The sequence below is a fragment of the Podarcis liolepis genome (assembly GCF_965112155.1).
Source record: "Podarcis liolepis genome assembly, chromosome: 2".
Classification (NCBI taxonomy): Eukaryota; Metazoa; Chordata; class Lepidosauria; order Squamata; family Lacertidae; genus Podarcis; species Podarcis liolepis.
The window spans coordinates 20,653,217-20,668,839 of record NC_139555.1 but is presented as its reverse complement, the minus strand read 5'-3'; the positions used below and the strand labels follow the sequence as shown (position 1 = coordinate 20,668,839).

Sequence of the window (15,623 nt, the reverse complement as noted above, 5' to 3'; positions counted from 1 at the left end):
TTTTACTACTGTTTTCCAACACAGCCATGAACATATGTGAATTTATGACAGTTTTACTATTTAAAATGTGCATGTTTTATCTCACAGCTTCATTGCACTGGTAAAATAAAGACTTGGGTGCACTCTTCCTGCGTGGTTTCGTCCAAAAACGTGGAAATATCCTTGGCTACATGCTCTTTAGCCTTCAGCTCCCAAGGGAAATCACATGGAAGTGGAAAATAATTTAGATGAGAATGAAAAGTATATACTGTCATTAGGAAAGAATGTCACAGAGAAAAGAATTCTTGCAGCACAGTCTCCAAAGCAGTTTCTAAGATGTCTTTTCCTGAATACCATCTTAAGAGGAATGCTGATACAGATGGGGAAGAATCGCCTGTTTTTCTTGCTTGAACAAGGCACTGAGTTCCATACAAGAAATATGTAAAATAACTAAGCAAGTATTAGACTTCACCCCAGAATTGGCCCTACTAAACATCTTCCAAGACAACAATGCCCACTTACACCACAAAGAACTCATAACCCACCTACTTTCAGCAGCCAGAAACATCATAACCAGACACTGGAGAGACCTGTCAGGAGTAAGCATGGACCAATGGTACCAAATAGTATGGGAAACAGCCCTACTAGAAAAATTAACTAATAAACTGAAACTGACACGGGGACAAACAGAAGAAGACACCTTCACCCCGGTATGGCTCCCCTTTATCACATACACAGCCCAACAGGACAATGACAACAATCCACCAACAGCATACAAATCAATATGGCTAACCTGATCCAAAACACCCACCCACCTCACTCACACACGAAAACAAAGATCACCACAGCCAATCACAAACAATCAAACCCTAGGCCAACCACAACCTCTCTCACCACCAAAGGAACACAAGTGAACAACAAAAGCACGCTGACACCAAACTCTACATACATTAAGCATAATAGAAACACCGCTACCCGACCCCACCCCCATCCATCTTCCCTCTCTCCACCCCCCTTTCTTTTTTCTTTTTTGCTTTTCTTCTCCCCCTAATGCCTCAACAAATGAAACGGATTTGTAAAAATGTTACATGGGGGGAAAAAATACGAGGCATTACACTTACTTCTGTAAAACAAGAAAACCCTTAATAAAATATTAAAAAAAAACAAAAACAAGGCACTGAGTTTTGGAAATGAAGTGTACAGTGGAACCTCGGGTTGCGGACATAATCTGTGACAGAGGCACGTCCGCAACCCGCAGCATTCACATCCTGAAGCGCCGCGTCTGCGCCAGTGCGATTTGGGGCTTCTACGCATGCACAAAGTACAATTTAGCGCTTCTGCACATGCGGCGAAACCCGGAAGTAACCTGTTCCGGTACTTCCGGGTTTCCCGTGGTCCGCAGCCCGAAAACACATAACCTGAAGCGTTCGTAACACGAGGTATGACCGTATAGGAAAGACAACCGAAAACTTTACAAGTTCAAGAAAACTGTCAGGCAAAAGCTCTGTTTGCATGGTTAACTGGAACAAGTTTGGGAACTGGGATTTGCAAAGCCATAGCTTTAAGGCATCTCAGTTAGTCCTACACAATCCTGGCTAGGCTGTAAGCCTCACACTGGGGCCCCAAGTACTGCTGTGGGTGGTGACACAGAAACTTGTGATTATCTATAGCAGGGCTATACCTTTAAAACTAGCTAACCACAGTGCTTGAGAACACTTTCGCATTTAGCCAGATAATGAATTTTAGCTATAACCAAAAAGTTATTCCATTCCATTTACATATATATAGCTGGCCCTCCTTGACAACAAGGGAGAGCGTAAAGCTAGTCCTTGATTCACAGGATGGTACTCTGTATGTGCACCTCAACTTTCATTCTGATGTTTCCATGGAGGGATGATGCTGCTTTGAATTTTGCATCATCCTCCACACTTTTCAGAACGTGCTAAATTTCATTCTTATCCGGAGTACAAATGATCCTACAAATGGAATGCCAAAACACTTAGGCTAAACGCAAGGGCTTCACTCAGACAAAAAGCAAGGGTGGAAATCCTGCTAAGATGGCTGAGAGCTGAACTGCTCCAGATTTTTTCCATAAATTCTCTCACTTCAAACACTCCCGTGATGAGACAATATAGTTGTCAGAGCACTGCTAGAATGGAAACACTGTGCGGTATCCAAAGAACATGTTCCTCTTGGGCAATGCAACTTTTATCTCCTGCATCCACCTATATCTGTTCCCAGGGTTCTTCCAAACCTCAAGAGCAGATCTGAGGAGGGTGTGCCAGGCTGTTGCGCTAGTGAAAATCCTTGAGCTGATGCAACGAGTTAGTTGGATACCACCCACTTCTCTCAATAAAGCACAAGGGTTTACAGTGCATGTACAAATAGAAAGCACTGCTATTCAACCAATTAAAAACACACACTTGCTTTACTCCAAGTATTTAGCAGAAGCTAATGTAGTTCTGCACCTAGCCAGGTGTACATTAAATCCATCTTAAATACCAGGTGACTTGGTAGCTGCAGGCAGGCAGAGAAGCAGCCAGGCACTCTATACCTGGAAGATACTCTAAGAGTTGCCAGGAGCCTTCTCAGCAATCTTCCTGTCCAAGATCTTCCATCTCAACTACCGCATGACTACAGGCAGCTTCCAAAGAGCACAAACCATATTTCAGGGTATCTAAGCAGCTACTTCCATTTATGTAACAACAACAACAAGAATAATTTTTGAACTGTCTTCCAAACACATTTCAAAGAGATTTATAAAAACAGCTAAGAGAGTTTTAAAACCAGTAAAAAAACACAACTAACAATAACAATACAAAATGTACACCTAAGTCAGGTATCTTTTCATACATCTGAATAAAGGCCTTTTAGCTCCTGGCTAAAAAATTGAGCATTTTCCATCTGTTGGGTTATATGGGTGTTAATAAGGAAAAAAGTGATGTTTGTGGGGATCATGGGAGTGTTTGGGATATTAGTTTATCAGTGGAAGGATGCATGAACTATAGAGGCAGGGAGGGAGCCTGCGTCCTCTTCTATGTGTTGATAGGCAGAGGAAGTTTCTTGGTTCTTTAGTTCTCTGTCTTGTAAATGTACTTTTCTTTTTATCTTTTTTTAAATGATATTTATTAATGTTTCACAAACAATAAAAACAAATTCCAACATTTAAACTACAAAAACAAGACAAATAAAAGATACACAATAGAAAAACAGTTGATAAAAGAAGAAAAACGAAAGAATAAAGAATAAGAACAAAGAGAAAAGCCAGAAATCAAGCTAAAAATAGATTTATATTTTCAAATCTTATATTTTCTTCACTAGTTTCTTGACCTCCTCACACCTCCCATTTTGTATTCCAGTTCAAATATTAAATTCAGCAAATCCTTACCCTCTAACATTTATCCTTACTCCATATATTAACCTATTATTATAAATATCCATTTCCAATTATCAATCCCTATTTACATTTTCTTAAGCATCTCTTTACCAGTACCTCTTATTTTCAATCAAACGTCCTTTCAACATTCCTTAATTTTACAGTGCTTCTGCAGGTAATCTTTAAACTTCTTCCAGTCTTCCTCCACCGACTCTTCTCCCTGGTCACGGATTCTGCCAGTCATCTCTGCCAGTTCCATGTAGTCCATGACCTTCATCTGCCATTCTTCCAGTGTGTGTAAATGTACTTTTCACCATCTTCCTTTATAGTGTCAGTCAATTATATTGTGATCTCTCTCTCTCCCACCACCTTTTCGTTTGATAAATCTGTCAAATCATCAGATCCATTACCTGAATAATCCACTATATGGGTTGGCACTCTCTCTGGGGTAACATCAGCTGGAATGGTGATTTCTTCTGCTCGTGGAGGAACCTGCATTTGTGAAAAAGAAGCATTCTTGAAACTAGCCCAAATGCCAAAGAAAACTTGATAAATACAATCAGAAACCTTTGAAGCAAACGGAAATTTAGCTAACATATTTCTGATCCTTAACACTTGCATGGTTTTACGGCCTCCATCAAGGAAATTCCAAGCCCTTGCATATTTTGCCAAAGCCAAGTTTTGAAATTGAACACTTCGTAATAAATAGTCCAATATATTTTAAATTAATTTCATGGTTTCTATACATAAACTTCAGCTATGAATCAGTTTGAAGTATTTTTGCTATGTATCTCCCTGATCAATGAATGAACGTCACATTAAACAGGACTGAGCTATGAAATCCCACTAAATATTTAGCATATTGGCTGATGTCCTCAATAGTCTGGAATGAGCAACAGGATGGATCACAATAATGCTATTCTCAGACTAGTCAGTGACTTTGCCAAGTCTTTCACCATCTCTGGAAATTACCATGTAATTTATTATTTACAGAATTTATATACTGCCCTTCTTTTGAAGAAATCTCAGGGTGCTGTACAAGAAAATATCAGAACAAAAACACATTAAAACAACAAAGTATGATACTTTTTTATAAAAAAAAATCACATCAGCAACCCCCATCCATGATAGCAAAAACCAGTCAATAAAAATCATCACTAAAAGCTGGGTAGTGAAAGTTCAGCAAATGCTTGGGTGAACTGGCACTCATTCAACCCAGCATGCTAACAGATTTTATTCTAATGGGAATTATACTAGTATCACCGTGCAGGCTGGTGAATGAAATCGATTGCCAAAGCCAGCAGACAAACAATCAACTTGAAATGCATAAAACAGTAGCAGTGCACCCTAATGGCATAAAGTCCTTTGCATTTTATTTCGCTTTGTGTTTGCAAACATCCTTCCGACAGCTACTGATCTTTATTAAAACATATTTTAATACCTATGTTAGAGTTTTAGGTGTTTGCAGAGGAGAGAGAGAAGAAAAGCAGGGTTGGGTCTGGGTATCTAACTGACTAGCAGAGCTTGTGGAAGCTGACATTTTTGCCCCATCCTCAGCGCTTCTCAAACAACCTTCCCCTTGTGACTGGGAAGGGCTGCGGCACAGGGGGAGATGGCAAAAAAAGGAGGCAGAGGCTGTTCACATCATCATCTGTGAGTGGAGCTGAAAGTGTCTCTGCCTCGTTTTCTGCCACCTGCTCCTTACCTGTTCAGTCTTCCATGCCAACTCCCCCCTCATCAACAAAGTTCATTTGCCGCTTGGGGGAAATGTCAGCTTCTGCCACAACTGTGTTGTGTGGACAGATCTCCAGTTTCAATCCTTCAGATTCCATAAAAACAATAACTGCATAATGCATTGTTTGATTTTATGATTTTTCTACTTCTTTTATGGGACTTAAAAAAAACAACACTTTTCCTAATGGAATTATCATGCAAACTGTTTATGAAACTGCAAAATGCCCGGAGGATGCTGTTACTCGGGAAATACAGAGATACCTAAAATAAACACATCTTACCTCTTCGGGAAATTCTTCACTGACAAGAGACATAATAAGTGACGTCTTCCCAACTCTGGCTGTGAAATTTGAACACACACAAATTAGCAGAGGATTTCCATAACCACACATCTTATTTTGGCAGAAGGCCAGAGTGACATGAAGTTTTATTTGAACGGACCAACAACAAATCTGTAGTGTAGACAAGCCCTGCTTGAAGAAAAGATTCTTCTTCTTTTTAAGTGACAGATACAAAAAAAAAATGAACAAGGGGCATGGGTGATTTTTAGGTGCCGTAGCACAATTCACATAAACAGAGAATCACATGGGAAAGAAAGAAACATTCCTGCTTGAGTATAAAACAAACACTACTCTGTCAAGAACAAAACCCTCGCATTCCCTGAGTTCTGAGTTTAATTTAACAATTGGCAAATTAGAATTTGCTTACTGAGTGACTATTTTGAAGTCTACTTGGCTTCAGGGATAGTGACCAGCCCTGTCTTCAGGTTTGCAGAAGTTAAATTTTGCCTGCTTCAACACTAGCGAATGGAGTAAATGGCTTTTCAACCAAGGACAAATTATTATATTTTGGTACAAAGTTGAACTTTAACAATAAGCAGTACCAAATCTGAACAAATCCTGTGAGAAATACACCAGGGTAAGCATGCAGAATTTTGCCTCTTTTTAGAACCTGACAGTAAGGCAGATACTTGGAAAGCCCTTGAGATGTCACAATGCACATTTCAAGACAAAGACTTCCACACAACCAGGACAGGATGAGTCCCAGTTTCTGGATGTCTAACAGGGCTGTGAACATAACTGGTTCTGTAGCATCTTGCACAAGCAGAGAAAGGGCAAAATGTGGCTTGGGTGCAGAATTCAGCTTTCTCAGCATCTCAATCTTCATTTGATGAAATGGCGGAGTGTGTGGGGGGGGGGAGACAACTTGTATTTTAGTCTTTGAGTTTCCAAGATAAGCTTGAAAGTATGTGGATACCACCTGACAAAGTCTCAGAAGGCAAAGGGGTTCTAAAATACGCTTTCCAGTGGCGGAGCTTCAATGCCCTGGATAGCTCATTTTTTCTCCAGCTAAAAGCAGAAGTATTAATTGAAAATTGAAAATTAAGAATCATGCTAACCAAGGCATTGTGCAGCTTGCATAATTTGCACAATCCAAACAAGTAACAGAATTCAGATTTCTTGGTGTATTACAGGCATACCTCATGTTGCGTTAGGTTCATGCTGCTTCTTTTCGGCTTGCGAGCGTGGCAAACCCGGAAGTCTATACTTCCGGGTTTCGCCGCATGTGCAGAAGCGTTCTGTGCGCTTCGCACATGCACAGAAGCACCGCTCTAGTTGCGGACTTTTCGGGGTGTGAACGGCACCCTGGAAAGGATCGTGTTGGCAACTAGAGGTACCACTGTATTATTAGTTTTTGTTGTAAGTGTAGGAAACACAGTGATAGTTAGAAGACACAGACAACTCCATGGCCCATTTGACCTTTATATGATTTCTATAAAGGTACCCCTGCCCGAAGGCCAGTCGTGTCCGACTCTAGGGTTGTGCGCCCATCTCACTTAAGAGGCCGGGGGCCAGCGCTGTCCGTAGACACTTCCGGGTCACGTGGCCAGTGTGACAAGCTGCATCTGGTAAACGCCGTTTACCTTCCCGCTAGTAAGCGGTTCCTATTTATCTACTTGCACCCGGGGGTGCTTTCGAACTGCTAGGTTGGCAGGCGCTGGGACTGAGCAACGGGAGCGCACCCCGCCGCGGGGATTCGAACCGCCGACCTGACGATTGGCAAGTCCTAGGCACTGAGGTTTTACCCACAGCGCCACCCGCGTCCCAATGATTTCTATACTTTTAACTTAATCTTAATTTTTAAGACAACAAATATTTGGAGCTTCATAATACTTTTGGGTGGCACTGTGGGTTAAACCACAGAGCCTAGGGCTTGCTGATCGGAAGGTCGGCAGTTCGAATCCCCGCAACGGGGTGAGCTCCCTTTGCTCGGTCCCTGCTCCTGCCAACCTAGAAGTTTGAAAGCACATCAAAGTGCAAGTAGATAAATAGGTACCACTCTGGCGGAAAGGTAAACAGCATTTCCGTGCGCTGCTCTGGTTTGCCAGAAGCGGCTTAGTCATGCTGGCCACATGACCCGGAAGCTGTATGCCGGCTCCCTCGGTCAATAAAATGAGATGAGCGCTGCAACCCCAGAGTCGTCCACGACTGGACCTAATGGTCAGGGGTCCCTTTACCTTTAATACTTTCGGGAGTAATATCTTTGTACAGTATGGACTGTCTCCTCTAAAGAATCTTGTGCAATTCTTCTCTGTTACCAACATTTATCCTCTCTGTGTGATATTTGGCCAGAAGACTACAGCACGTGCCTCTCAGCTGATGCTGCCTTTCAAGTTTAAATAAAAGCTTCTTTCATCAAAATCTTCACAATGAATTTTGGCATCAATTACATTATGTTTTGGAATTGGCTAGGATCACAGTATCAGGGATAGTTAGGTAGTTAATTATATCCTGGCCCAAAGTACTATTGAACCAAGTATTAGGTTACAAAAATCACCACAAAATCAACTCACAGTAATTCATAAATTTTCAATATAGAATTATGAAAATCCAACAACACAGAGATTTGCCTGAAACCTCCCATTCCAGCTGTCCTTACTGCTGGCAAATGAAGTGCTATGCCTTTGAGGCATCTTCTCCTCCATTGTTTCACAGCAGGGATGGGAAACCTGTGTTGGACTCCATCAGCCCCAGTCAGCAAGCCCACTAGTCAGGGATGATGGGAGTTGTAGTCCAACAATATTTGGAGGCTTACAAATTCCACATCCTTTCTTTAAAGGCATTACTCTGCCTCCAACCCTGTTCACACAGCTTTTACCACCAATAAAGATCTGCCCTGCTGCTTCTTAACCATTTCTACCCCCCTTTCCTAAAATCTGATCCTCTCTCTCTTCATGCATGGGGAATGCCCCTGCTTCTCACACTACTGCCTAATCCGCTCTCCTTCCTTCAGCAATGTCAGTCTCCTTCAGAGCTACAGCTTCTCAAATTTCTTTCAATTATATTCCTAGACACCCATTAGGACCCAGCCGTTAGATCCCCAGACAAGTAAGGCAGCTAGCTTCTCAAGTACTTATTCAGTCAGGTCAGCACATTATTCTTATCAGAAACACTATGAGGACAAGTAGATTTTGTGCCTGGCCTAGGAAATGTGCCATGTTTCTGGAACACATTTGATTTGATCCATGTTTTAATAAGGATGCTATAATAAAAAGGCTGCATTAATTTAAAAAAAAAGGTGAAGTAGAACAGAAAAATGGTAGCCTATCGGAAAAAAAGAAAGGTCAGCTTTAAATTTGCAAACGTGAACTATAATAAGTCGGGAATAGAGAGCTTTCTTCACAAATCCGTAGTTCCTTATTTTGAACAAGGAGCAACAGAGACTGTACATAACAAGCAGTGTCAGCAACCCAGATATATGAGCTAAGGGCCAAATGGTTCCTTAAGCCAGGGTTACAGTTGCCAAAACAGAACACCTAGTTGCCATTTAGGGGCTAGATGCCTCGAAAGTTGCATTTTTCAATATGGCTTTTTGGTTCCTGAAATTAATTCTGATTGTGCAGATAAAATATAACGTACAGGATGTGTTGCTAGTGTGTGAAAACAGTCCAGATCCAAGGTTCCCCAGGCATGCATCTTTACTTGGTTGCAAAGTGGCAGATAGTCAGGTGTAAAATATGCCTGGCCTATTTTGAACGCTGGTAAAAAGACTTGCAGAGACGTGGGTGGAGCTGTGGGTTAAACCACTGAGCCTAGGACTTGCCAATCAGAAGGCGATTCGAATCCCCGCGATGGGGTGAGCTCCCGTTGCTCGGTCCCTGCTCCTGCCAACCTAGCAGTTCGAAACCACATCAAAGTGCTAGTAGATAAATAGGTACCGCTCCGGCGAAAAGGTAAACGGCGTTTCCGTATGCTGCTCTGGTTTGCCAGAAGCGGCTTAGTCATGCTGGCCACATGACCCGGAAGCTGTACGCCTGCTCCCTCGGCCAGTAAAGCGAGATGAGCGCCGCAACCCCAGAGTCGGCCACGACTGGACCTAACCGTCAGGGGTCCCTTTATCTTTTAACAATACTTGCAAGATGAGGTCTTCAGCTAAACTTTTACTACTCCCTTTTTGGGCCCAACTCCCTTTATATTGGTAGAATTTACTGTTTCTATAAATGCTATTTCAACAAAATCCACCAACGTGCAAAAGTTAAGCAAATGCAGCATATAGTCATGAAGCCTTGGTGCGAATTTTATGGAGTTCACCAACAATGCTATGAGTCACAGCTGCAAAAATAAACTCAGCCTCAACTATGGCTATTAGAGAATACTGGAAAAGTAGGAGAACCACCAGGATACAAAATAATATGTACACTTAGGCCAAGTGCACAAGAGTCTACCAGATGGGAGTTGGCCACAGAAGCTTCTGTTTTATGTAGATAGCCTTTAGGCTCTCACACACAGACCCCAAAAGACCAAATTTAACCTCCTCCAGTCATGATCTGGCAAACGTGAAGGGCAGAAGGGTACAGAGTGAGATGTGCTTCAGTAGGGGAAAGAAGGCAACTGAATGGCTCTCCCCTCCAAAATAAAAAATAAAAAAAAAATGTTTTAGCTGTTCTGCCCAAAAGGTGTTCGGGTGTTCAAGATGAATTACAAGCAGTACTTAACAAGACTTCTGCAATTCTAACTGTTGTCCCCCCCCCAATGATTTTTTATACAAAACCTGTTGCTGCTGGGGGGGGGGTGTCTCTTGCTGTTTGTTTTCTCAAAAGCAGACTCACATAGGACATTATCCCCTGTGTAGAAAGTGCTTCTTTAGCCTTTATGCCGGATCTGGAGAGGGTTTAAGCGCTTGCAACATTAGGCAAACGCAGTTTGTCTATGTTGCATAATGCATCATTTTTTATTTGGTTCAGAATGCTTCCCTGTGGTTTTGGGGAAATGAGGGAGAGGATGAAAGCAAAGCAAGGGATAATTGAGGCAATCCTCCTGTGCGGATATATGCCACCAGTTTTAATTCCGGTGATCTTTTATGGCTGTTACTTTGAGACACTTTTGTCTACGCACGAAGAGCTCCAGTACTACTTCTTAAACCTGGACTGAGAATTTGCTTGTTTGAATCTATTTTAACTCTGGGGCAACAGCTTTATATATACCAATTAGTGTTACACCTCAGAACTTTATGGCGGTGTGGTATTTAACCTACTTTCTGTGTTTTCATGTACGGCAGAGAAGCCTGCTTCATCACACCACTTAAAATAGCATTCTGGAGTTTTCCTGCAAATTACTGAAGTTTAATGGCCATCTTGTTCTCCCTTCCCCCCACCAAAACAAAGACTTTATTGCCAAAAAAGAAGTAAGAGAAGGTCCCTGAAATGAAAACATGGTGCAAGTCAGGGGGCCTGAACTCATTCAGAGGTTTCTCTCCTTAGCACAGGTTACAGAGATGGGAGGCAAGGTTTGTTTGTTTTTTAAAGGTGCAGTATGAAAACAGGAATAAGTTCCTGAAAAACCATACGTGTTGTAGACAGACAGCACCACCCACGGCAACCCCATAACTGCTCCTATCTGTAATGCACTGCAGGTGAATACAGGGCCAATACTGGCTGAACACCATAGAAGTTATATGCTATGCAAGGGTCCAATGTGCTGAAAGTGCATGTGATCCGTCCAGAGTGCTATCTGCAGAATTCTTACTTGTGACCTTACAGGATGAATGTGATGGAAAACTGCTACTATCTTAACAGGAGATTCAAAATGATTTTTAATATATGGCACCTTTGCTTGGACCTCTAAAAAGGGTCACCCTGCTGCTAGAAATAATCACATTATTCATTTTGTATTTGATAGCCAAAACTGTTACTGTAGGATGTTAAAACTCCTTACAATGGGAAAACAGTAGCTAAGAGATGGGCAAGTTCCTCTTGATGTCAGTTTTGTATTAATAATAATAATAACAACAACTTATACCCCACCCATCTGGCTGGGTTTCCCCAGCCACTCTGGGCGGCTTCCAACAGGAACATTAAAAACACGATAAAACATCAAACATTAAAAACTACCCATCTTTAACAGTGCAAACATACTTCTACTTATTTCAATCACAATGCAAAAAAACGGTGTCCCTGCAAATCTGGATTAGTAATATAGCTAAATACCTCAATTTCAGTAATAATCTTAATTTTATTACTTGTGCATCTCCCATTTGACTGGACTGCCCCAGCCACTCTTGCAACAAACAAACAAAAGCTTCCAACAAATCTAAAAGCATAATAAAACAACAGACATAAAAAAAACTTCTCTATCCAGGAAACAGTAATAGTGAAATAAAGAATTAGTCGGCTTAATACCATACACAACCAGTAAATCTCAGTTCCTTTTCCATTTCAAAATCCCATTGCCTTTAAACTAAGTAAAGTTATCCCATAACTGTCTGCCATAAACACCAGGGATTGAATCCAATGGTGCCTTTGGGGGGGGGGTGGAACAGACTCTGGCTCCCTTCCACACTGCAATCTTAAAATCTTTTCTGGAGGGTTGTGAGCCACTGCTTCCAACCCACTGCAGATTCTTTGAAATGAAACCGTACATTAAAGTCTCACTTAGAGAAAGGTTGCTTGTACATTTATATGACGGGAAGTTTATTTGTTCAAAACTTTTAACTAGCTACAACTGCACTGAAATTGGAAAAAAAAATCTGTTTTCTAGACGGAAGGGTATTATAATGCCCTTCTCAAGGTATGCAATACACACACTTTTTGGCAAGGCAGACTTTAACCCAAAGAGCAGCTGTAAGAAAATAATATGATGCCTAGTTTGACTGAATCCAAAAGTGAGAACATAGACTCATTATATCTGTACAATGATGCCAGAACTCATTTTAAGTAAATGTCATGTTCTACATAAAGCAGCATATGGTTTAATAATAATAATAATAATTGGAACACACCCACAGCCCTTTCACAATCTTAAAATGCCAACTATCTTCAGCTTACTGAACTCTGCATCTCTGCTTCTACTGGTCAAGAAGCAGTGCAAGATTATTTTGAGCTATATTTACATTTTTATCTTGAGTCTGCAGAATAGGGTGCAATATGCATTCAAATAAATAAATATCCAGTAAAGTCAACTCAGAATCTAAGTTATCTTCAGTAGGAGTACAGGTTGTTTCCATTAAAAATGATAAAAACAAGTTATATTTAAATGCGGTGTGGGCATATGGAGAGCTGGAGGAAAGAGGTAGAATGTACTGCATGTCCTACATATTATTCAAAAGGGGGAAATCATATCAAAAGATATACCTGCTTATTGCAGAAGTGCAAGTTTTGACTTTTCCATGGTACAACTTAATGTGTTATGGAAATCCAGCATAACTGGAATCCACAGCAGAATATCAAAGTGAGCATGTATACTGCAGGCCATTACATATCTACAAATCCCACGCATGATCACAGTAGGAGAGCTCTAAGGAGCACTCCAAACTTTACAATTCAAGAATAATTCTACAAATAACAATGCGATTTGAAGGCAATACTGCCTGATATTAGTCCCTCAAATCAAATTTCAGGAATGAATTCACAATCAAAGGAAATACATCCACCCACACCCTGGTCTCATTAATATACAGAACAGTGCCAGACATGTTTATTTCCTGGAAAACATGCAGAGGATTGTAGACAAAGTCCTATATAGTTGTGCCATTTTTTACTTTCCCAATATCCTTCACAAATTAGCACAAAAAGCAACAAATTAAAATAGCACAATAGTCAGGAAATCCTTGCATTAAGGGAAAGTTGCATTAGGAAGTAGCTGTTTAACCTACGGACTGGGTAGGCAGCCCGTTTATCTTATACAGCTTCACAAGAATACATTCTTTGCAGATAACTTATTTTTTACCACAGGGAAACACGACTTTATTTGCATACGTTTGTGGAACTGCTTTAAAAGTAAATCAATCACAAATTTTCAAGACAGCTGTTAAGCAGAAGGGATACTCATAACAGATTGTCACTTTCAAACAAACTTTATAACCATCTGCATTTTGATTCAGCATGAGTCAGTAATGTGTCAGGTAGAAATCACAGACTGAGCTAAGGCTAAGTTTAAATAACGAATGAAAGACTATCTATAGCAATATTTCCCAGTGTGAGACAGCTGACCTATTGGAGAGGAAACTTGAGGAATATTGTGAAGAATTACTGCTGTCAGACTTCCTCACAAGGAGACACTACTGACTGAAGATGTTTGGTCTGACAGCAAGAATTTGAAGACAGAAGAAGCGCTGGAATACACAAATAAATACAATGCCCCACCACACCAAAGTAAAAATTGAAACACTAGTCTCCCCCTGCCCCAGCGGGTAGCACAGATTGTAAAAGGGTTACTTCACTCCCCAACCACTTAGGAACATAGGAAGCTGTCCTGTACAGATTCAAGCCATTGTCCACCTAGGTCAGGAGCAGGAAGGTGGGTGAGGGGATGTTGCTGAACTACAACTCTCATCAGCCCTAGCAACAATGGCAAATGGCAAGGGATGATGGGAGTTGTAGTTCAGCAATATCTGGAGGGCTAAAGGCTCTCAACACCTGGTCTACATCATGCAGGGGCCTCTCCCAGCAGTACCAGAAGACACTGGGAGTTGAACCTGCAATCTTCTGTGTGCAAAGCAGTTGTGCTAAGGCCCTGGAAATTCCAAAAAGAGTGAACCACCCCCAAAAAAGTTAGAAAATCATTCCCTAACTTCCTGCTCTGAAAAGCAACTGTTTTATTTACCTCTCCTTCCAGGATTTATGTTAGGGGGGCAGGACACCCACCTGTCATCCTCCTCTGTCTGGTTCTGTCTAGCGCATTCGGAATGAAATGTCTCAACAGCAGTTGTTTTAAAATTTCTTCCGACACCAAGCATTCAGAAAAACCCGCCAACATCTTTCTACGGTTCCTACTTTTGGATAAGTATTTTATTCACTTATTTACTTGATTTAGCGGGGCCCCAGCTATGCCCATGTTCCTTATGTGCCACCCACTTTTTGCCCTGTTCCTCAGCCATCATTCCCACCCCCCACTGCCCATTTGACCAGCCTCTCCTCATCCTGTCCCTGCCCGAGTCCTGCAAAACTTTCTTTTTCTGGATCTTCAGCCTCCCCCCCCCCTCGTTCTCTTTCCAATCCACATCCCGTCCTCTTTTAGGTATTCCCACACACCCCAAACACACACACACATATCCCTGTTTGTCCCAGGCGCCTGTTTTCCTGGACTCCCTTTTAAGTGAGCCCAGGTAAACCTTTCCCTTGCCCAGACAGACAGAAAATCTTCCATAAAAACAATTTTTGGAAAACTAAAAAAGCCACGTGCGCCCCAAACTCCCCCCTCCTTCGCCCCCTCCCCCTCTGCATCCCCCTCCCCGTTTATCTGGCCATGGGGGGAGCGGCCGTTGACCTGCGCCCCTCCCCCCTCGCGTCCCCTCCCCTCACAACCTTGACCTTCCCTCTCCCCTCAACTCACGTTCTCCCACCAGCAGGATCCTCACGTCCTTCTTCATCGCCCCGCTGCTCTCTCTCTCTCCCGCCGGGCCCTCGCAAGCCGGGGGCCCCGCTCACATGAGGGCGAAGGGAGGGAAAGGGAAAGGCGGAGAGCCCCGCGGCCTGCTGAAACCTCCCGCCCTCTATCGCATCAGCGAGCAACCGGCTCCTCGTTGACTCCGCCGCCCCGCTCGCAACCTTCCCCCCCCTCCGCGGCCCATAGAGATGGGGAGGGGTGCCGGCGGCCGGGCTAGAGTGACAGGGCGGAGGGGAGGAAAAGGGGGCCGAGCTTCCGGTGGCTGCCATTGGAGGCCGCCGCATTGCCTCCGCCGAAGGAGCGCTGCCGCTCTAGCCAATGCCGAGCTCTATGGTGATAGGCCTTGTGCAGTATGTTGCCGCCGGTCCGCCGGGCGCCTTCAAGTCTATGAGCCTAGAGCGGCAGTACCCCGCTTCGTTTTCGCGACGGGAGTGGAAATGAATTCAGCGCGGGAAGCTGCGCCCAAAGGGTTACGGGCGCGAGGGGATTAGAGGGGCGCTTCCGGTTGTCAATTGAACGAGCGAGGTAACCCGTGCGAAGAAATAGGGAGGGGCGCCATTGAGAATTGGATGTGCAACGGCTCCCTAGCCTGCAATATTCTTCTTACAGAGAAACACAAAGGCTGAATTAAGAGGGTCACTCACACACAC

The 15,623-nt window shown here is 42.7% G+C and overlaps 1 protein-coding gene across 4 annotated transcripts in view; it reads right to left on the bottom strand.

Annotated features, from left to right (window-relative positions):
• RHOT1 (ras homolog family member T1) overlaps nucleotides 1–15,251 on the bottom strand; it is a 55,570-nt gene extending 40,319 nt beyond the window's left edge. Inside the window, exons 1-3 of one of the 4 annotated variants that reach the window (XM_083490022.1) lie at nucleotides 14,920–15,251; nucleotides 5,371–5,429; nucleotides 3,766–3,847 (exon numbers count right to left, since the gene is read on the bottom strand). In XM_083490022.1, the coding sequence (XP_083346148.1) occupies nucleotides 3,766–3,847; nucleotides 5,371–5,429; nucleotides 14,920–14,956 (178 nt within the window). In that variant the 5' untranslated portion in view covers nucleotides 14,957–15,251. The remainder of the gene's footprint in view (nucleotides 1–3,765; nucleotides 3,848–5,370; nucleotides 5,430–14,919) is intronic. The other 3 variants (XM_083490021.1, XM_083490023.1, XM_083490024.1) reach the window with 3 other exon arrangements.
• Between the last annotated feature and the right edge of the window lie 372 nt (nucleotides 15,252–15,623).